General features: G+C 40.3%; 1 protein-coding gene across 1 annotated transcript; it reads right to left on the bottom strand.

Moving 5' to 3' along the window:
* Positions 1-160: 160 nt before the first annotated feature.
* On the bottom strand, positions 161-21,366 carry ptprq (protein tyrosine phosphatase receptor type Q). The gene is made up of 46 exons (XM_077735163.1): positions 21,307-21,366; positions 20,587-20,698; positions 19,685-19,793; positions 19,484-19,598; positions 18,685-18,754; positions 18,362-18,561; positions 17,805-18,033; positions 17,606-17,734; positions 17,391-17,537; positions 17,027-17,203; positions 16,429-16,536; positions 16,004-16,165; positions 15,669-15,848; positions 15,484-15,591; positions 15,035-15,316; positions 14,685-14,966; positions 14,333-14,453; positions 14,114-14,259; positions 13,887-14,035; positions 13,547-13,715; positions 11,348-11,668; positions 10,911-11,186; positions 10,391-10,542; positions 10,023-10,164; positions 9,363-9,626; positions 8,923-9,267; positions 8,217-8,326; positions 7,959-8,145; positions 7,276-7,514; positions 7,069-7,138; positions 6,838-6,996; positions 6,508-6,751; positions 6,358-6,431; positions 5,649-5,748; positions 5,065-5,193; positions 4,874-4,918; positions 4,347-4,373; positions 3,801-3,882; positions 3,639-3,729; positions 3,475-3,551; positions 3,271-3,405; positions 3,070-3,195; positions 2,765-2,910; positions 2,137-2,272; positions 994-1,117; positions 161-756 (listed from the first exon to the last, which is right to left on the bottom strand). The coding sequence occupies exons 1-46, from the start codon at positions 21,364-21,366 to the stop codon at positions 719-721; spliced, it is 6,894 nt and encodes a 2,297-aa protein (XP_077591289.1). The 3' UTR covers positions 161-718.
* Positions 21,367-21,384: the final 18 nt, after the last annotated feature.

The following is a 21,384-nucleotide window of genomic DNA, read 5'->3' on the forward strand; positions in this document are numbered from 1 at the left end:
ATTTGTCAGTGTTTCCAAAACTTGAAAGTTATTGGAAATCAGAATTGGTAAAGTCGTAATCACTTTTTTTTTTAAATGGGGAATTATAATGTCTGAGCATGTTCAAACATAATTTCTAGTTTAAATCTTCAAGCGAACATTTTGAAGAGGAGATTTGTTTGTAAATCATTTAGAAAATATTTTTGGACAAAACTGGGGCTTCATATCTCATTCCGATATTAAGCAATAAGCGCTTGGATTCATTAAAGCGGCTCTGTTTACTTTTTTTAATGTCAACATGGCTGGTTTCCACCAAGTCGTCGTCAAGGGTGTTGCTAATGCATGTATAAAGGCTATAAATAAGAATAAAAAAAACAGCACTGGATAAAACTAGTGCAAATACCTCTTGAGAAAAGGATCAAAAACAAAATTGGAATGCAGTCAAGCGTTCAAGCAAGTAGCAGGATTTACTAAAACGTAGAAAATGAAGGAAATATGGCTCAACAAATGACCTTACAAAAACACAACAACTTTCAATATGATACAGTCATGACAATACTACACTTATTGTGCAAAACCATGATAGAATTCTCAAAGTACTCCCATTTCTTTCATTACACTGAAAAAAACACATGGTCTTTGTAGGGAGCATTGTTCTTGTTCTCATCCTCCATCTTCTTTTTTTCTCTTTAATACTCCCAAAATAATGAACACACCCATCTTCTGGTAAAAGTGTCATCTACATTGTAGTCTCCTCCCATTCCAGTTCAACGTCACCTGAACACGTATGTACAGAGATAGTTTATAAATTGTTCCAAAAATGACACAATTTGTAATAAAAAAACCTAAATCATTATTTGCCATTAAGGTTGACAATAGCTATCACTTACTGCCAACCCCTACAAGTCAATATGGGTTAGATATGTAGATTACCTATTGTTTGCAATGGTAGCTAGTCAGCTAATAGTTTGGAGAAATGTCTTTAAATGTATGAATGAAAAATAGATTTTCTACCTTCCATGGCATCCAAAGAGTCCATCTTCTCTAGAGCCGAGTAGCTGACAAACCAGATGGATTGACTATTGCCTTTGTTGTTTAGTAGTTCCAACGTGCTCTGGTGTAAAAAGATGTACTGGGCCTGACACACACGAGCACACACACACACACACGGATGTCTGAAAATAGCAAGTGACACCAGAAAAACTTGCTGATCGCCCCAAAATGGAGAACATATGCGACCAAAAGTAATGAGTAATGCATTCTCAATCTGTCTTCCCCTAATGAGACCCTAGTTGCTCTCTACACTTTATAAAAAGCAGTATGAATAACAGAAATATACTCCTCTCTTTTCCCTTATTCTTTCTATATCCTTGAAATATTTCTTTTTAAATTGAATAACCAAAAAGTGAATATTCTCTATTTTTTCACCTTTTTAAATTGAATTCTTATAGGAACAAATATGATGTGACCCTGTTGAAAAAACACAGTGCCAATCATCTAATATTTTAGTAGTCATTCATATTTTATAATTAAAAAAATCGGTAAATATTCCTTGACTTTTGTAGACCTCGATGAAAGCAGAATATTTAAGCACCTCCATAATGAATAAAAATGAGATGATTTTTACTATAATGACAGTTACATTGTTCGAGGTAGATAGATTTTGGTTCCGGTTCACATTTACAAATAAAATATAATAAAGGTAAAAAATAAATAAATGAAAACCAGAGGAAGAAAGTCAGATTTTTGTACCAATCCGGCGACTGATCACAAAACAAATAAATGATTCGTCGACTATAAAAAAGAAATGCGTCAGCGACATCAGACGTCATCAGATGCTCCCTAAGTAATGAACGAGCTGGGTCATTTTAGGATAGCGTCGTGCTTTTTCAAGATGGGGGAATCCTGCTCACAATACACATTTAATACAATGCCTGATCGTCAGTCATAGTATGAAAAAAAACACATTTTCTAATAATGCCTCGGAGGGAAGGAGCTCCTATGAGGATATAAAGAGTAAAGTAGGACAACTACACAGACATTTCTGATGCTCCAAAGCTAACGGAACACAATTTAAGAGGATATTCTGCACGCAGCATTATTTTTGTGCCTGCCGCTCGTCTGGAGCTATAGTTTGTCACGATTGGGTGTACTTACCAGATTTTGCACCATGCACATCCTCTCGCTGCGGAGCTCAGCCACCAGGCCGTAAATGTCGACAAAGTCGTGATCTCTGATGTGCTGGATGAGATGGTCCAGAGCGATGAACACGCCTGTCCGGCCCACGCCGGCGCTGTGAGCATGGACATGCAAAGTTGATGATCATTTTGGTGAATGACTAACCTCTCTCTGACTAATGGTGCTCGGACGTTTGGTCGCTGGTCTTTTGGGTGCCGGTCTTTTGGTCACTGAGTCAAATGTTGACAGAGAGTTTACTGTTGAAATGAGCTCTCAAAATTATATTCATGAGAGAGTTTAATATCTAAGAGAGAGAGTTTCATATCTAAGAGAGAGAGATTAATATCTAAGATAGAGAGTGTAATATCTAAGTATTGTTTATATCTAAGTACATTTGACCGGCGACCAAAAGACCGGCGACCAAAAGACCAGCGATCAAAAGACCAGCAACCAAAAGACCAGCAACCAAAAGACCAGCAACCAAACGTCCGGTCACGCTGACTAATAAGTGGACTAAATGCCGTCAATGGCACTGAAATGTGATCATTTAAACCTCGGCTGCAAAAGATTGGATGGCTGTCATTGACATTTATCCCTCTATAGATACCTGCAATGGACTGCTATGGTGGTGTTGTCGTGTCGGTGAGCTCGGACCACCCGCACAAACTTAATGAGGGTGCCGCAGCAATCCGGGACCCCGTGCTCAGGCCATGATGTGTAGTTGAAGTGGCGCACCAAAATGTAGTGTCCATGCTGCGGAGAAATTGAGACACTTTGTTTAGTTTTCCATTTTATCCTCCATTTTTGACATGTTCTCTGAACAAACTCTCACCTCATAAACTTTCACATCAAGGTTTACATTTGAAAATTGTGTGTACACATTTGCAAGAAGAAGAAAAATCTCCCTGTTACCTTTTCCACTTTAAGTGTTCTGACAGTCCAATCAGGAAGGATTTCTTCAGATACTTTTGAAATAAGGATGTCACCAAAGACCGACATGGGCTTGTTGTCTTCAGGCCAGTACTTGTGACAACGAATCTAGAATAATGGGACACACCAGACCGTTTTGGATTTGCAATAAATACTTAAAAATGCAAGTACGTAGTCACATACTCGGCCTTTTTCGTGACACTGCGTGAGCATAGCAATGGTGCGAGTGCCTGTTTCCCAGATCAGTTTCCAAAAGTCGGCCACAGTATTAGGCAAAGGACCTTGAGTGGCGATGAACTCATTGGGACACAAGTAGCCCTATAGCATATGACACTTATTAGAAAATAAAAAGATACATTTGATCACATTCTAGTAAGAAATACTCACTGACACAAAGCTGGCGTTGATATAGTCTGAGCCTGCAGTTCCTGGTTCTGATAGAAGTTTCACTCGATTGTTGTTGTCTTAGCAGAAAAAAAACGGATACTGAAATTAAAACCGGTATGGAACTGATATGACGTATCAAGAAATAACGTGTCAATGTTGCTCACAGGGTTTTATGTTAGGGAAACGGTTCTTGGATTTATTCCAGGGCAGGTCTGCGTCAGTAGTGGCTAAATCCTGTAGCAGTTTAGGGAGCTCCTGAAAGGGAGAAAAAAATTGTTTTTATGGAGGTTAAAAATCAGGTTCTGTCTGATTTGATATTTTCGTACGGAAAACTCCTCCTGGAATTTGGTGTTGTCATTGGAGCACAGATCCTCAACATGCTGGAGGAAAGATTTCTTGTTGACAGGCCTTAAAAAAGATGAGCCTTGTCAGAATATCTAGCAACATTTTCCGAACATACTATACTATGCAGGGTACAGAATATCAAAAGAAACTGTTTAGTGTGCAGAATTTTTTTTTTTTGCTTTGTGCCAAGTCATCAAAATTGTGTGTGTGTGGGTATAATAGTACAACATTTGCACTCTTACTTCAGTAAAAGTTTCATTATACTATACAGTAAAGTGAGTACTTTAACAATAGACAAGACAAAAACCCATGCACATTTTTGCCACCAATCATAATAAGTACTTAAAGCATATGATTATAATATATATTTTTTTCACAACAATGAATACTATCTGCCAAGTGTCGGTTGAACATATGTGTAACAGTACCTTTACTGTGAGCAGACAATACATTGTTTTGGGATGCCACAGCTACTGTCAGCTTATTATTTATACACATTTATACATTATTTATGCAGGATGACTTACTTGAGTGATTTCCGGTAGCTGAGAAGTCTGGATGAAAATAGAAAACAGGGTGAAAATCAAAAATGCTGAAAAAAAACAAGCTCACTCACTATTGAATAAAGTTGAAATAGTAGGAAGTAAACAAGTGAGGCTAGAATGAAAAAAAACAGAAGTGATGAGAAAAAAAAGAAAGACGTGAGATTAGGAAGGAAACAGAAAAAGGAAGGATGACATTGTAGAATAGATGGATGTCAGGAAATGAGGATATTTGAAGGAAGGCTCACCTATGCAATGAAAAAAATCCTTTTATTCAACCTGGTAATAGTTTCCACTACAAGGAGACGAACAACCATTCACTCTCACAACTCCACACAGATGGACATGACCAGGATTTGAACCCAGAGCTGTGAGTCCTAATCACTCGCTCCACCGTAGAGTGTAAACAAATAACACGAGAAGAAACCTTGGAGCGAGGCCAAACTTATCCATAGTATAGATAAAGCCAGAGGACAAATTAAAGGTGGAAAACAGCATGTTGTAAAACTTACTGGATGACGTATATCTCCTTCCGTCTGAAGAAGAAGGATGAATATCTGCTGGAAGGAACAAGCTTGGTGAGAGCGGTCTTTAAGCAGTGTACAAGAATATCTCTAGTTTGAACATTTGTTCATCCGTTTTTCTCCCACTCAAAGTGGATTGGACATCTAAACACCATGAATGAGTTTGTTATTATACCAACCGGTGGACTTTTGCTTGCTTCATCTCCAAGTCTGCCACAGCAATTAGTTGATCCAGTTTACATTTGGTTTCGATGATTTCTGCTTGCCGGGGGGAATACGTGCCGCCCTCCTTCTTCCGCTGGTGAACTCTGGCAACATTTTTACACACGTAAATTAAACCTTTTCAGATATTCCCAATAAATGCAGTGATGTATTCGGTATATCTGCCTGTTTGATTATGTTCACGATAACTCAAGAAAGAATAAAGAGAATCAAACTCGCAGGATATGTTTGTAATTTGCAACGTCAAAGGTCACAGAGGTCAGAATCTTTTGGATTAGCGTCTTTTAGACAGGTGATATCATAAGAAGAGATAATGATGACATTTCAGTATATGAGGGCAAAAGTAAAGGATGTCATGAATTCGACATTTGGGCCACAGAATGTTTGAATGTGCTCCTCGGGCTCATTATTCGTTTGGCATTTCAGTGCCGTATTACGTACAATGGTAGTCTTCTTCTATTTGTCTGCCTGGCAACTGAATGCTTTGATTAGTTTGGTGTGTTTGATGTGACAATATCAGTGAGTGTTTGCGTCTCCTTACTTGACAGACACGCAGATAATGATAATCAGCAGGACTGCCAAGAAGACAGAAAGCAGTACACCAAGGATTATCTGCTCATCTCTGCTTAACAGGCCAGACACTGTGAGATACATTGGAATATAGTGGACAATGTCGTTTATTTCGGTACTTTAATTCAAAATGTTCAATAGAATGAATCAGTGCGTAGCAAAGTAGGTCTCACAAGACCAATTTCCATCTAACTCATAAGTTTAACAATCGTTTTTTAAGGTTTCTTATCATTTCCCAGGATGATGGGTTCAGAGGATTGTAAGTTGTAATGATGTAAGTTAAAATCCTCAATACTGTTAAACACTTTAGCCAAGAAAGACAGGATTTCACTCTGAATGAATGGAATCTTAACAACTATCTACCAACTGTAAATCTAACCTTTATTCTGTGTAAACCTCTTTATTAATGCCAGTATATACATATATACTTATGTACATATACACCATTACATGTATATTGTCTTTATTTTAGAGCATTTCTCCTTCCTGCACTACTTTGAATGTATTTGGATTTTTTTTAAATCCAATATATTTGAAGATCTTTTGTGATCCATTCAAACATTTCAATGTCATATGTTAAAAATTATGTAGATTAAATTGCATGGATTAATACGTACAATCACTATTGATTCAAACTACTGAAATAATTTAACTGTTCTTAATGAGTGGTGTATATATACCTGCAGTTTTGACATGGTCAGAGTACTCCGAGTCAGTATATTGGCCGATGACGTTAGTCGCTCGGAACTTAAACCTGTTGAATATACAAAGTTTAGCTTATTTTTTGGGTTATTCAATAAAACACACCTGACATAATGCACACCACTCACACATAAACAGTGTTGGCCTTCAGAGGTCCATTACACACGGCGTCAGTGTGGTTTTTCCGCATACACTCGTCTTGATCTCCTATCACGTACGTCTCTGCCGGGTTGCGATTGTGTCGGTGGTCTCTAGATACTTTACGGATGTCCAGCGGACAATTCGGATTGGGGAAGCCATCATCGGTTATGTACGGGCCGGGTCGATAGAAGAAGGCGTTGCTCCAGGTGGTTAGGTTTATGACATCCTTTACTGTGATGTAATGTGAAGCCGAAATATTTTTTAATGCGTTTGGAGAACTCTGACAGACTCAAAGCGACATTTGCGAAGAGTCGTACCGCCCGATTCAGCGACGATGACCTGAATTTTTGTGATTGGCCCGTTGTCGTCGCTGTAAAAGCAAGCTGGCGTGCGGATGGTGATACTCCTGTGGGTAACCATGGCAACCCCTCTGTGGCCGAGGGCTGCCTGGGGTCTTTGGGCGGGCTTGGCTGGAGCTGCAAAAATACAAAAATCATCAACTTTGAGTAACATGAGAGCAAGCTAAAAAAGACACCAAAAAACTGTACCTTTGATTCCAGTGGTTATTTGGACGTGTGGGCTTGGTGGACTTCGTCCAGCGCCATTTTTTGCTAAAATCTGGACAAAGACATTAAGTCGGGGGGGACTACACATTTATCTATTTATAAAATATGAACACTTGTTTTGTTCTAATGATCTGAAAACTTCCAAAAAGTTATGGAATAAATACAGAAAGCAATAATGAAGCCCCTCACCTGAAAACTGTAATCATGACCACCTTTTAGGCCGTCTATGACAGCACTCAGTGTGTCATTTTCTTTATGTTTGGTATTTAGGCTGATGTTCCTCACAAGGATTTCTTTCTCGTAGATGTAAACAAAATAAGAGGTGATTTGACCGTTTGGTTCTTCTGGTGGTGTGAAGGTCACCTTGACCCGGTTCACCTCTTCTGGGATGATGGACACAACTACATTCTTTGGTGGGTCTTTAGGCTCTGCGAATACACAGAAAATCACCAAAAATATGTTTTCATTATTATAGTTTGGATTTATACTATTTCATGAAAAAATTACTGGATATTTACAGGTATATTTCTAGATATTCATTTACAATTACTCCAAATCCATGATATAAAAACTCAGTTATTGAGTTATTAGTTTTTTGTTCTAGAATACAGATAATATTACACGATACATGTTTTTACCAACTAACTTAGATTTTTTTCCATAATACATTATTCATATACACTATAAACATGTATGTTTGTTTTGTTTATTGCTCAAGACCATAATAATCAAGACTTACCATAGATTAATTTAAGATAAGACCTTCAAATTGTGTTTTCAACACCACAAATAATTTCCAGTAGAGGAAATAATGTCAACATTCAAAAAAACCCTCTCTCGCCCATCTCAATTTTCACATTTCCTCGACACACCTTCTTCCAATGTTTGAAACATGAAGGGCCCGATAGCCTTCCCATATTCTACAGCAAATTCCACAGGGCCGGTGAAGGCTGTGACCGTCACGGAATAAAGCGAGAAGGCCGTCAGGTTTGTCACGAACACTGTGGTCAACTCTCCCGGTGCTCTGATGAAGGAGTAATTAAAACTGGGACTGTCCACCTAGAGTTAAAGATATTGGGAAATCTCAGCCACCTAATTGATATTTACTTTGCGTGAATGAAAGAAATTACCTGCACGAGGTAGGACGTCGGTCCTGAAATAATATCTGGAGGGTCCCAGTCTATACGAAGACTGCTGGCGGTGGGCAACACTCTGATGTCACGTGGAGGGGCATCTGGATCTGAGAGATAGACACACATTACTTTTTTCCCTGCTTAACTCATTTGTTCCATTCCCGCAGGAGCTCCTAATTTCAAAGATTATGAAGAAGTATTACAGCTGATTACTGTTTGGTTGCATCAATGGGAGCATTTTCAAATGATTAATCATTGCACTGCAACACTGTTTTAGATCGTGGCTTAAAAGGAAAATGTGAAAAGAAGTCATTATTGAATGCGCAAGCAATACAGCTGCATCATCGATGATTTATCTGTTCATTATCTGTTGCTGTTTTTAAAAAGGTCACGTACTAATGCAAGAAATAAACTCCACTTAAAATTCCCGTGACAACAAGCGCTGAATAGAAGAATAGAATTTTGTTGCAAATCCTTAAAAATATAGTACGAAATTGACACATTTTAAAAAACGAACCAGATTAGAATTGTAGCATTTTAAAAAACGAACTAGATCAGAAGTGTAGCATTTTAAAAAATGAACTAGATTTTACAGTTGTTTTAATGCAACTCACTGTAAAAACTACTATACATTGGATTATATCATCACTTCAATCATTTTCTCCTTCTTCATATAACATTGCATCTTTTTGATTGTACTTACTCCCAGCCAGGGTGTGTGTATAAATCCACAGAGTGTATTCCCCAACCCCTGCATTGGTCACCGCTGCCACTCTGAAACGGTAGTGTCGATACTTTGCCAGAGGATGAATCGTGATACCCGGACCATCTTCGGTAGTGTTGACGGAAACCGTGACGCTTGTATCCACGCAGTTCAAGGCCAGTTCTTCAAGGTTTAGAATGTCGGGCTCACATTGAATGTCGAGCAATTCCATGACCAGCTGGTACTCTTTGAGCAGGCCCGGGACGGAAAAGGGGGGAGTCCATTCCAGGGTCACGTTGACGGCTGTGACCTGAGACACGGTGAGGAATCGAGGCGCAGATGGAGCTAGGCAGAAAGATCCGGATTAAGGATTACATTCAACATCTACTATTCTGCTGGTTTTCAATTCTGTCAAAGGATTACATTGATGGCATAAGTACCTGACTCTGAAAGTGTGGAAGCGGTGCAGTTGATTTGCTCTCCCGGTCCCACAGAGTTGACGGCGGCCACAGTGAGTAGATAGTACCGCTCTGGTGCAAGTCGACTCACTGTGTATTCTATTGAGTGCACCCGGTACGAATCCACCTCCAGTGCAATCTCGTAAAAGAGGATTTCCCCATTCGGGTTGACTGGAGGGTCCCAAGATAAATAAATAGAATCCCAGCTGACTCCGAAACATGAAAGGTTGCCCACAGCTTCTGACACTGCAAACACAAAAAAAATCTTTCAATATTAGCTCATGTAAATGATTCTGACTGAGGACAGTAACCACATACATACAGCTGGGTGTGTCCCAGGGGTGTGCACGCAAAGGGTATTAGTGATGTCATGACGAAGGGGGATACTCATATTTTAGTGGTTAAAATATGACTTGCATTTTTAAAAGGGCTGCCCTCAAGTGGGCTTGTATTTCTGTGTTTCTTCACTATTAAATATCAGAAAATACAAATTATAGGCATTTTTAATTTCATTAAACGATATTTTTGTGATAAAGGTCTGTCAAAATAGACAGATTAGCCTTATTATTAAAATAAATAGATTTTTTTGTGTTTCCATTTTGTCTGTCAATCATTGATTGAATTGCCATTTTGTTATCTTACCCGATTCGTTGGTGGTGAAGGTCACAGGGCTGCTAAACTGGTTCCCATGGCCCACCCGTGTGTAACTGTAAACACTAATCTCATAGGATCTATGAGGTCTGAAGCCTGAGATGTACTCAGTGGTCGATGAACCAGATGAATTCTGGAACACACACATTGGCACGTTTCAAAATGCAATCTGGATTACTCGCTGATTATATCTTATTGTATGCGGACGTGTGGGTAAATATAATGTTAACTCCGAGTGGCATCTGGAGTGTGAAATTAGAGCTGCTTATCCGTGTGACAGATGTATTTTTTTTCACCGGGCACTTCTCCCGAGTGCACTTTCGTGTTTTCATTATTACGGCGTGTGAAATTGACGGTACCCGGTGTGTGACGGTGTGTGTGATGAGCTCTTGGATGAGGAAGCCGTACTGCAGGACCACCCCGTTGGGCTCCATGGGGGGCTCCCAGCTCAGCCAAACAGACACGGCTGTATGGTTGAAAATGGTTAGGTTCCGGGGAGGAGACATTGGGCCTAAAACACAAAAAATCTCTGACTTAAAACAACGCCTATTTGTTCTATTTGTCTTATCAAGATACTATGTACATTCTTATGTAGTGTGAGTGGTATTACTCCCTTAACAATTTATGCCAACCACTACCAGCTCTTAATTTCTCCATATTTATAAACTATATGAATCATTTGTTTTGTTTTCATTCTTTACTTTGAGAAACAGATCCAAAAAATAGAAGAGAAAGACTAAATCTGTACTATATTGATGTTAAAATCAAGATGCACTGTTTTTTCTTACAGTGGTACATCTTTAAAAAGAGAGACCTTCGTAATGTTGACATTGCACCAACAGACAGCATGATGTATATGTTCCACATATGTACACATACCCCCTTCATCAGAGTGCAGCATCACTACCAGCGGTGGTCCTGAGCCTTTCCGTGTTGCCGCGGTGATGCTCAGGTTATAAGATGTGTACGGCTGTAGATTGGTGAGCGTGAAGGAACTGTTGGGTGTATGAGTGGTATTCGAGCCCCCCGGGCCAGACAGCATGAGGGTGTATTCTGTAATCTCCCCATTGGACTCTAGGGGACGCTGCCACGCCACAGCGATGGAGGAAGACGACAGATTGACCGCAGAGACCAGCATTGGGGCAGAACTGGGGACTGACACCAAAACAAATGGAGACATGTTACAAATATGCAATAATGGCCACAGTTTGAGTTTCTTTACTTCCCTTAAGTAGATATCCAATCCATTTGAACCAAGAGGGTTCAAATGATTTGAGTGTCTATCACCGTCAATGGCCACCATTGAGTTCACTAACCATCGTCGTCTGTCCTCAGGTACATGATGCTGGTGTGGTTATGGGCTGCACCAGCCCCAGTTGCTGGGGTAACAGTTAGTACGTAAGGGAAATATTTTCTAAGTTTGGTGAAGAGGAAGACGGTGTCCGTGGTAGTGCGCTTAATGGTTTTGTTGACCAATGGAGGGACTTGGTTGGGTAGAACGGGTATGATGCCAGCCTCTTGTAGAGTAAGGATGTAGTGGGGGCGGCCATTTGGCTCCAGGGGAGGGTCCCAGCTCACGATGATGGCAGTGGAGCTGAAGATTTGCGCTGTGAGGTTGTGGACTGAGTCAGATGGCACTGCAGGAAAGAAGTTGGAATAGTGTTACTTTGCAGTCTCATGATAAAAGATTTTTTTGTTTTAAAGGGGACATATTTTGGGATATTTACTTTTTTCCCCTCTCACAATACAATTACAATTTATACAACATGATAATGTGATTCAATGTCTCTGACAACATAAATAGAGACCATTTTTTTGCTAAGATGCCAGCCAGGTCATTTTCATGATGGCTGGACAACACTGGTGCCTAATATGTCTCCTTTAATGTGAATCAGTCGGTCAACATTTGTCACAAACTGTCATAATACCAGCAATGCTGTGGTCAAGAGAAACATGAAAATGTGAAGAGACAGAGAACAAAAAGTGGCATTAAGAAGGGAAATATGCCTTTAGGGTTGAGGGGAAAAGAAGTTGGGGAGGTAATACTCATCCTGAATGTTTAACCTGAGAAGCACGGAAACAGTTAATGTAATATTTAAGGTGAATGAATGGATTGAAGCAGGCCAGGTATGTGTGGGGTCAGTGCCAAAGGGGGGAACGAACCCCCCCGCTGGGCTTGGCTGAGCGGCAGAGACAAGGTGGCGTGGTGGTCCGCTGTTCGCCTGAGAGTGGAGCGGCTAAATCACGGGCAGAGATACACAGTCAGTTACCAGGCGTCTTCACTTCATGATTATTCTTTGCCAGTACATGACTATTGAATTAGAGCTAAGTCACTGGAAGCTGTCTGCACCCTTTTTCACAAAATCACATAAAAACAAAGCCTCGTGACGTCAAGTTGGAATACACATCATCAAAGAGGAGTTCAAGTGAATATTAGATGCGTGAGGGAGAATGCCTGTATCCATGGCAACAAGGCAACCGCCGCACGAGAGCGGCATGCGAATCCCGCTCACGAGACCTGTCAACCTATGTTTTTTTTCTCAGCCATCAAATGCTTTTGCACCCTCGCTTAGTTCTTTTCCCCCTTCTAATCCCACACAACTTTCATCATGCTCAGTGAGAGGAAATACAAACTGGTTGTCCTCCGGACAAAAAAACAAGAGCCAGTTTGCCAAATGGAGAGTTTATCTCCTTTTACCGAGCATCCGGAGCAAGGTTTTTATGTCATTTTTTTTTCTTGGAGGTGGAAGTAGAGTGTTGAAAAAGGTGTGCAAGCACATCTTCCAGTGATACAATGACTACATATAATCACTAATACCTTCACAGGACACTTCAATAGGTAAACCCGCACAATCTAATGAGATATGCCGCCATGGAAAAGATAATAATGCTCTTTATGACTCACACTGTTGAAAAGGGATGGAGAAATAAGCCAGATCAGTCAAAAGGATGAACTACTACACTATCTACATTTATTTTCTTACCTTAGGATAGTTTTGGAAACAAAGTAGGATAATTATAAGTAACTATTGAATTAAAAGTGTGAATTTGTCACTAGGAGTGCAGTGTATATATATATACAGGACACAAGCGTAATAAACTAACACAATTCACGTCTACCTCTGGGTGAAAATGTCTGTCATTTTACTGTCCATATATACATAGAAAATCCACATGGAGAGGCTCTGAGGAAAATTGAAAGCGGGATCGCTTAACAGCAAGGCAATCTGCCAAGGCACTTGTCCATATTTCAATCTAACATAGAAAATCACTTCTCTCCTTCCTATATTGCTTCGACAGAATGATAATAAGAATTCATCTCCACAAAAATAACCCTTTGGTGAAATTCTGTCTTGTGTAAACTTAGCAGTAAAATCTTTATAAAGATGTGTTTTTCCCCCTCTATATCTCAAATAAGATCTCACAAGATTGTGCAGGCAAAACTAATGATAAGAGTCCAATAAGTGTTTCTTATGTTGTATATCGTCTATTTTGTTTGTGCTTATCTGACTGACCGTCCTCAGGTAACAGCAAGGTAAGTGGCTCACTACGGATCCCTCCGTCCCCAAGTATAGAGCTGGAAGTAATCCACACTGTGTAGTTTGTGCCACCGATAAGACCAGTCAAAGACCAGGAAAGAGGCGTGTCTTGGTTTCTGATGGACTCATCTGCAACAGGAACCTGCTGTAAGAGGATGAAATGACATGAGGCATACTCTTTTCACCTGGAAACATACTGTGTGAGTCTAGGGGTGAATAACGATTTGATTCCCTGTAGATACTACAGTACTTTTTTTATCCATTAAGATTTTTGACAGCCTGTTGTTTCTTTCCGACACAAGTCACTTTATCTCACCTGCTTAGCCACGGTGCTGTTGGAAGTGTAGTAAATTGTGTAGTGAACAATAATGATTCCATTGGGTTTGGCAGGTGGATACCACAGCAAAGTTACAGTGGAAGTAGTCATATTTACAAATGTCACATTCTGGGGTGGAACAATGGGTTCTAATGGACAAATAAAGAACGAGAAAGTTTCATAAATAGTTAGCAAAAGTCTTGAGTGTTCTGTTGTTTAGTTACCACCTGCATCAGAGCTAATGTAGGCCCGCACCCCACCGTCTCCAAGCCTAGTCCACGTGGACACGGACACACTGAAGCGGCTCTCAAAATCCACATTTATAACCACTGACGTCTCTGTTAAATTCTGCTGCAAATCCATTGTGTCGTTCCTGCACAAATGGTCCGCTGATCACATTTTGAAAAAATGCTGATTTCACTCACAGACACCACATGGGAACTCACCAAACGGTAACAATGTAGAACAGTATGTCTGAATTGGCTTCAAGTGGTGGTTGCCAGGACAACTCTATCTCAGAATTTGGCAACTTCCTGGCATGGAGGAACTGTGGAGGCGTATCTGGCGCTGGGATGTGGGAGAGAAACTTTCCAGTCATGCAAAAACAACATCAATAGGCTTTATGGAGAACTAGGTGTTTTGGAACCTCGGGAAATCATTGTTTGCTGCTAGGAATTTAAAAATGGTTAGTAGTTATCACTGTTCTAGTAGAGGAAGAACCATTTGGAAAGGAAAGAAGCAAATAGGAAAAGAAAGAATGAAGACTCCCTTCCTAATCCATCTGTCTGTTTGTCTCACCATCCTCCAGCGTAGTAATGTTGAGCGGCTCGCTGGTGAAGTTCCCTGGCCCGGCCCGTGTGTGCGCCTGGACTGTAACACGATAACGTGTGTACTTCCTCAGGTAGCCCAAGTGCAGGAAGTTGGTAGGAGAGGTGAGGTTGAGGTAATGCGTGGAATTCCACAACTCCAAGCTATAGTGGGTTATGACACCATTGGGCACCAATGGAGGAAGCCATGTCACATTCACCTCATTGGGACTAAGCGATACATAGGAAAGGCTGTATGCAGGACTTCCAGGTACTGGAATTAACACAAAAGTTTTCCTATTACTGATTCTGATTGCACTTGATCATTTTCAATAAACTCACCATCCTCCCCAGACAAGACACTTAAATAGTTCGAAGTGTGGTTGCCATGACCGAAACGTGTGAAGGCCATCACAGAGACATTGTAGTACGTATAGGGTCGCAGGTGGGCCAGAGTGACTCGGTTGCTGGAGGTGTTTACCGAATTGGAGTATGAGCTGTTCTTATATAGAACCATGTACTGTTGGATCACTCCGTTGGATTTCACTGGTGCTGACCAGGTCAGATTGACCGTGGATGAGGTTGTGGCCACCACGGTGAGGTTTACAGGGGGGGAATCCGGCTCTGGAAGAAAAAAAATGCATTAGCATTTATCCCATGCAATATGTTATACTTGCACTTGCATACTTAGATCAAAAGGTGTTGCATCTAGATACAAACAAAAACAGGGAACACATTCTCTTACTGTGGAAATTCCATTGCATGTGTGCATTTGTATTTCCAACACATACCGTCTTCTAAGGTGAGAACAAAAATGCCATCTTCCTGAGAAAGCAAACTTTCTCCCACAGCTGTGGAGGCAGCCACATGCAGCATATACCCAGTATACTTCTGCAGATCTGTAAAAGAGATATTGCTACATATTACAACAACGACAGCAGGAAAAAAATGTGTTGAGTCAGTATGAACACACTACCTGTTATGAGTATGCTGGTGGAGTTTGTGATCCACTTTAGATGCCGACCACTGTGCAATGCCAGGCCGTAAATAGTGTAATGTGTGATCCGCCCATTGGGATTGAGTGGCGCTGCCCAGTTCAAAAGTATGGATGTTGAGCTGATGTTTTGGTAGGAAACTTCCAACACTGAGCTGGGGACTAACAACACAGTACAAATGCTCAGAAGTAACACCCCATTGATTAGATGTGAAGATTTGTGACACTACTTAAACTGTTCGGCTTCATTGTTCACATTGCTTTAGAAAATATGTATACTATAGAAAGACCACAAACAAATCATGGAAATAACCAACCTTGCTCTCGGGTCTTCTCTGTGACCTCAGTGGTGGGACCTTCACCGGCTACAGTGGAGGCCGAGACTCTGAACGTGTACTCGGTGAAAGGTTCAAGGTCGTACACCAAGTAAAACAGCTCATCTGCCAACAGGTCCATCACGTCTTCTCGTAACATTACATCTTGAAGAAAAATACATTATGCATGAGGAACATGACTATTAATCATTCCAAAATTAAGGATTATTCACAACATGTGGTATCAGAGACACATTCTTTCACTCTAGCTGTGGATTCCTACTGAGTACCATTAAATTACTCTTTGAGAGCAGGGTGATACATCTTAAATTAATATTATAAGTGTAATGACTAGGAAAAACTCATGATATCATGATTTGGCGTGCTTGTAAGTTAAGTCATTGTGTAAATCAAAGTAATAGCCACACCTGTACTTCGAGAAGACGCGTGCCCAGTAACAGAGTTGTGACGAGTGGACAAGCGTAGGTGGCCAGGTGTATGAGTAAGGTAGGCCGACTTGGTGGTCATTTCATCATCTGATGACATCAGCCAGAGAGGACGCGTAACAGGCAACACTGGTGTTGCAGAAATAGTTGTGGTGACAGGATGTAAACGATTGTAAGTGTTGCCGGGTGTCTCAGTGACCATGGTGACACCAGAAGGGTCAAAGCTTTGAGTTTTGGTGCTTCGCTTAGCACTTCTGAGGGAAGTTAGGGTCAAACTGAAGGAGGTGATGCTAGTAGAATCCTTGGGGTGAAAATTACTGGATGTGGAGGTCTCAAGATCAGCATTCCTCTTACGCCGCCCTGGCACATCCTGAGTGGCATCGAGCAACATGCCTTCAGAGGAACTACTTGTAGGCCTATTCTGTGGCGGGATGAAAAGTCCACAGTTGAATGTACATGACGAAAAAAGTCAGGGATAATGAAAATAAGTGAACATTTAGCTCAAACCTAAATTGTATTATAAAATTCACAGGCGAACCTGTTGGTATAATGTGAGATTTCTAAGCAAAATGATTAAAACTGAGGGAGATTACCATCTCGCCAATGAGGGTGATGTCCTGTAACAGAGTTTCATTTAGCAGGACCTGTAGCCTGTACTGAGTGACGAGACCATTTGGTTGAGCTGGACTTATCCAGTTCACTATGACTGAAACAGCATCTTCGGCGACAGCGTTGAGGTTCTGAACAGCACTGGGTGCTATAGCCCCAATGACAACAAAAAGTCAATAATTTGGCAACATTTTACAGTTTTGCTTCATAAAAAACTTTGGCCAATAATCAGAAATGTTAAAACTATTGTATATTGTTTCCAATCATTCCCTTTGTTAGGAAAACAATATCAGAAACATGTCTGATTTCAAACTGGTTCATTTGAATATTTTTACCTTCAGCCGAAGTCCTCACATGATCTCGAGCTACTGGACCCACTTGACCAGCCGCTCTGGCGCCCACCTCTACAGTATACTCTGTGTATGGCGCCAAGCTGGTAAAGGAGAATCGCATCTCTGCTGTGGCGTTTTCATACAAAAATCCTATTCATAGGAGAGTTTGTTAAAAAAGCTTATATTACTGTCTGTTAACGCAGTCAATATGTACTGACCGGTCGGTTTGTACAGGAAAAGCACATAGCTAAATTTCCCAGTGATGATTGCGGGAGCGTTCCAGGCAAGTGATATTGATCGAGATGTCACTTCCAAAATGGTGAGGTTTTGTGGAGGATCTTCTGGGGCTGAGAAAATTTAAAAATTAGACTCAGACCTGCAGTATAAATTGAGTCTTTCAAGATGCCGCCACCGTACCTGACTCTGGCATGCGAACCATGGTGGAGGCAATCTGTCCCTCCCCGTCAGACGTAAATGCAGACACTTCAAAGAGATAAGACGTGTAAGGCCGAAGCTGATCCACTCCTACTGAGATGGGAACACTCCAGGCGGATGCTGGAGGGACCGCAGTCAGTGTGTGGGGGGGAGATGCCGCCGTCATTTCCAACGGGCTGACTGTTGCACGGGACAGAATATCCGCTGCATCCTAAACAAAGAATAAAGTAAAGATTCACAAAAATGGGATTTCTACCCAAATTATCCAATATCAGTCAACTGATATTTTTTTTCATTATTATTTATAGCTGTGTGTGTGCCTGGTGGTGTAATTATATGTGATATATGTAAGGAATATAAACTGTTTAACATCCACATGCAATTTCTGATGCATATTATACTCCCCTAAGTTGATAAGTCGAATAGTAAACTTTAGTTTTAATGGTTTTATTGGTCATACATTTCTATATTCTTTATATTTTCTGGTCTAAATTTAGGTTAAGAAAAACAACAGCAACTGGTGTGTTCAATGGCCGTACATTGCAATGAGGCAGTGCCCCCGTCATGATGTCCTCAGCGTTGACTTCCAGATTGCGGACCATTTGGCCCGTGCGTGCATGCTTGGCTTTGACGGCAAACTTTGTGATAAGACCATTGATGCGATGTGGAAGGAACCACGTAACCAGCACTGAAGTGTGATTCTGGGCAAAGGCGGTCAAGTTGGTCACCAGCCCTGGAGCTACAAACAACACAAACACAGTTGTATTCCTGTTTATTAATCCATCTATTCTTTTTCTGACCCTTATCCCACAATGACACAAAATAAACTTTCGTGCGGTTTCCTGTATGAATGTTTACTTACGAGATTCAGCGGTCTTTATGTAGGCAGTTTTACTGAATGTTCCCATTCCAGCAGAAGAAAAAGCTGCCACCTGAAAACAGGAAATTAGGTGGTGTAGTATAAGCATTCAACTTCAAATGCAGTCATTTTTTTTACTAAAAGTAGTAATAAAGTCAGTCATGTGCCTATACTGCATATTCACAGAGTGCGCCACCAAGGATTTTAAATGACATTTGCATAAGGGTCAGCGTAGGTTAATGAATTCTCCAAGCTAATAAGCGCTGTCACATTAATTCGGTCAAAACAAGACTATGAAAAGACCTCGGGCTAATCCGTAACTCTGTTTACCCGATTAACAATGCAATCGGGATCAGTTTTCCGACATGGAGCCAGGACGACAGACTGCTTGTGGGATCTGTTTGAGATGTAACAATATTTTGAAAAGATTAGGGAATAGTTTGAGAACCAACACGGAAAACAATTCAACAAGAGAGTCAGTGTTGTCAATGAACAGATTTGTGGTTTACGGCGTTCTATGAGCATGTATACGATAACTCCACATATTTTAAAGCCATATTCCACCAGTTCTGCACTATTGGGTACTGTAATTAATCAAACCATATTCAGCTTGAAGGGTACAAGTGTTGATTTGTGGACCAAACACTGGCTTTGGGAAAGAATTGTTGTCCCTGTCAACTATTTCATATATATATTTTCCAAGTAATTATATTATTCATACTGAAATCGTTTGAAGAATGCAATCAGTAAAAACACCATGTCATATTTATTTTGCTGTCCTATTGGATTGAGACCACAGTACCTGAATGTGGTAGGTGGAACCTGAGGTGAATTCAGTGAGCAGAGTTTCAGGTACATCCAGGTACCTGGTCATTTGTGTAAAAACTGGATCTGGATAGGGACACACTTCCTTGTACCTAAAAAGTGTGTAGTTATCTCACCACTCAGCAAACTGATTCCTTTTTGTTATCCAAAATCATAGTTTAAGAAAGGAAAACAATACCTGATGATATATCCGTCAATATTGCTGGAATCTGGAGGCATGGTCCATGAGAGAAGAATTCCATTGGAGCCAACAGCCTCACCATGTAGTTCTAAAGGTGAACCAGGAACTGGAGAAGATCAATTTTATGTTACTCTTCTGTCACAAACAATGAAAAGATTTACCATTCAGCCTAAAATTGTCATAGAACTGCATACTTCCCCTATATTTTTGTGAGTTTATTTCGTTAATTACTTCATTTATTTGACTATTAACAAAAAGATTTATTTGACTATCATTTAGAGGATTAACAAAAAGATGAGAATTTATAGGACATTATGGTGAAACGCTCCAACACCGCTACCTTTTTGTGTATAGCATTCACTGAATTTTGCATGTGAAATCTCAAAGGACAGCATGATGAACAGTAGTTCAGTGAGCATGTAGCGTGAGCATGCTGATCTGGGGCTTCTTCACATATAAGCAATATTTAAGAAGCCTCCCGGTGCTGAGCTGTTCATCCTGTAGTTCAAATGCAAAGTGATTAAGTTACTCGCGAGCAATTAAACAATAATGGTAGCTAATGCTGGCATACTCTTCTAGCTTGGCACTTCCTTGCCAGTGTAATGATGACACTCTGAATTAGTCTAAACCGCCATACATTTGGAATTCAACGTCTTATGAGTGGGATATTCACTTAAAATTTGTGTCAATTTGAGCGTAAATGACTGCCTGGGAATTGACTTTCAATTGTTTTTTTGACATCGAGGTGCAAATAATTAAAAATCTATATTCAATCTTTATTGCCTTATAATGGGAAAATGATTACAGTTTTGTTTTTCTGTGTCATTAACTCAGGGATGCTGAAAGATGCAAATTTAATCTATTTGAACTGACCCAAATTAAGCATGGGTAATTCTTACCGCTCTCATTGACGTTGATCATACGGCTGACTCCGGGGTTGATGTTGGTTGAAGATGCTTCGGAAAGAGTCTGTGTGAATTCTGTGGATGGCCTAACAGTGTTTACAACAGCCTGGGGGAAGAAAAATTAACAACACGTGATACATCGACTAAAAGGTTCAGGGCCAAACAAAGCCCTATTGAAATCTCCCTATTCTAATTCTATGGATGGATAAATTACCACTTTCCGCACTGTAGTAAAAAAAATCTCTTTCTAAAAAGCAAAAAAGACTTTAGGATGCTGATTAGGCTTATCACTCCCTCATTTTTAGTATCAAACAATGAGTCTGCTGATATGTGGTGGGATATTTGTTTTTCATCCAGGAAAAGCAATATGTAATTTGTCTGAATGTGAGAGAGAATGGTAGCAACAATAACACATAAAAGCCCAAAATAGGATGTGGCAGTGAACATTTAAGAAAAAAGAAGGACTTGTCAAGTAAATTGAGCAGAAAGATGAAAAAGCACTCTCACACAAGAACAGACAAAGGCAATAATTGATTCTATTTGTAAAATTACACTAGCAAAAGACACAGACTAATTGATAGACCTTATGGATATGGCACAGCTCATATTGCTCACACAATATACTACCAAAGTTCAGGGGAATCAAATAAAATTTGGAAGTTTGGAAATTGTACTGTGAGACACATTGGGGGATATTCTACTATTAAACCTTACCTGTGCGTGAGCCAAATCCATGTAGAGCATGTGAAGCAAGATGTGATAAAACAAGGCCATGATGGAAAGTTGCAAGTT

This window comes from Stigmatopora nigra, chromosome 2 (assembly GCF_051989575.1).
Source record: "Stigmatopora nigra isolate UIUO_SnigA chromosome 2, RoL_Snig_1.1, whole genome shotgun sequence".
Classification (NCBI taxonomy): Eukaryota; Metazoa; Chordata; class Actinopteri; order Syngnathiformes; family Syngnathidae; genus Stigmatopora; species Stigmatopora nigra.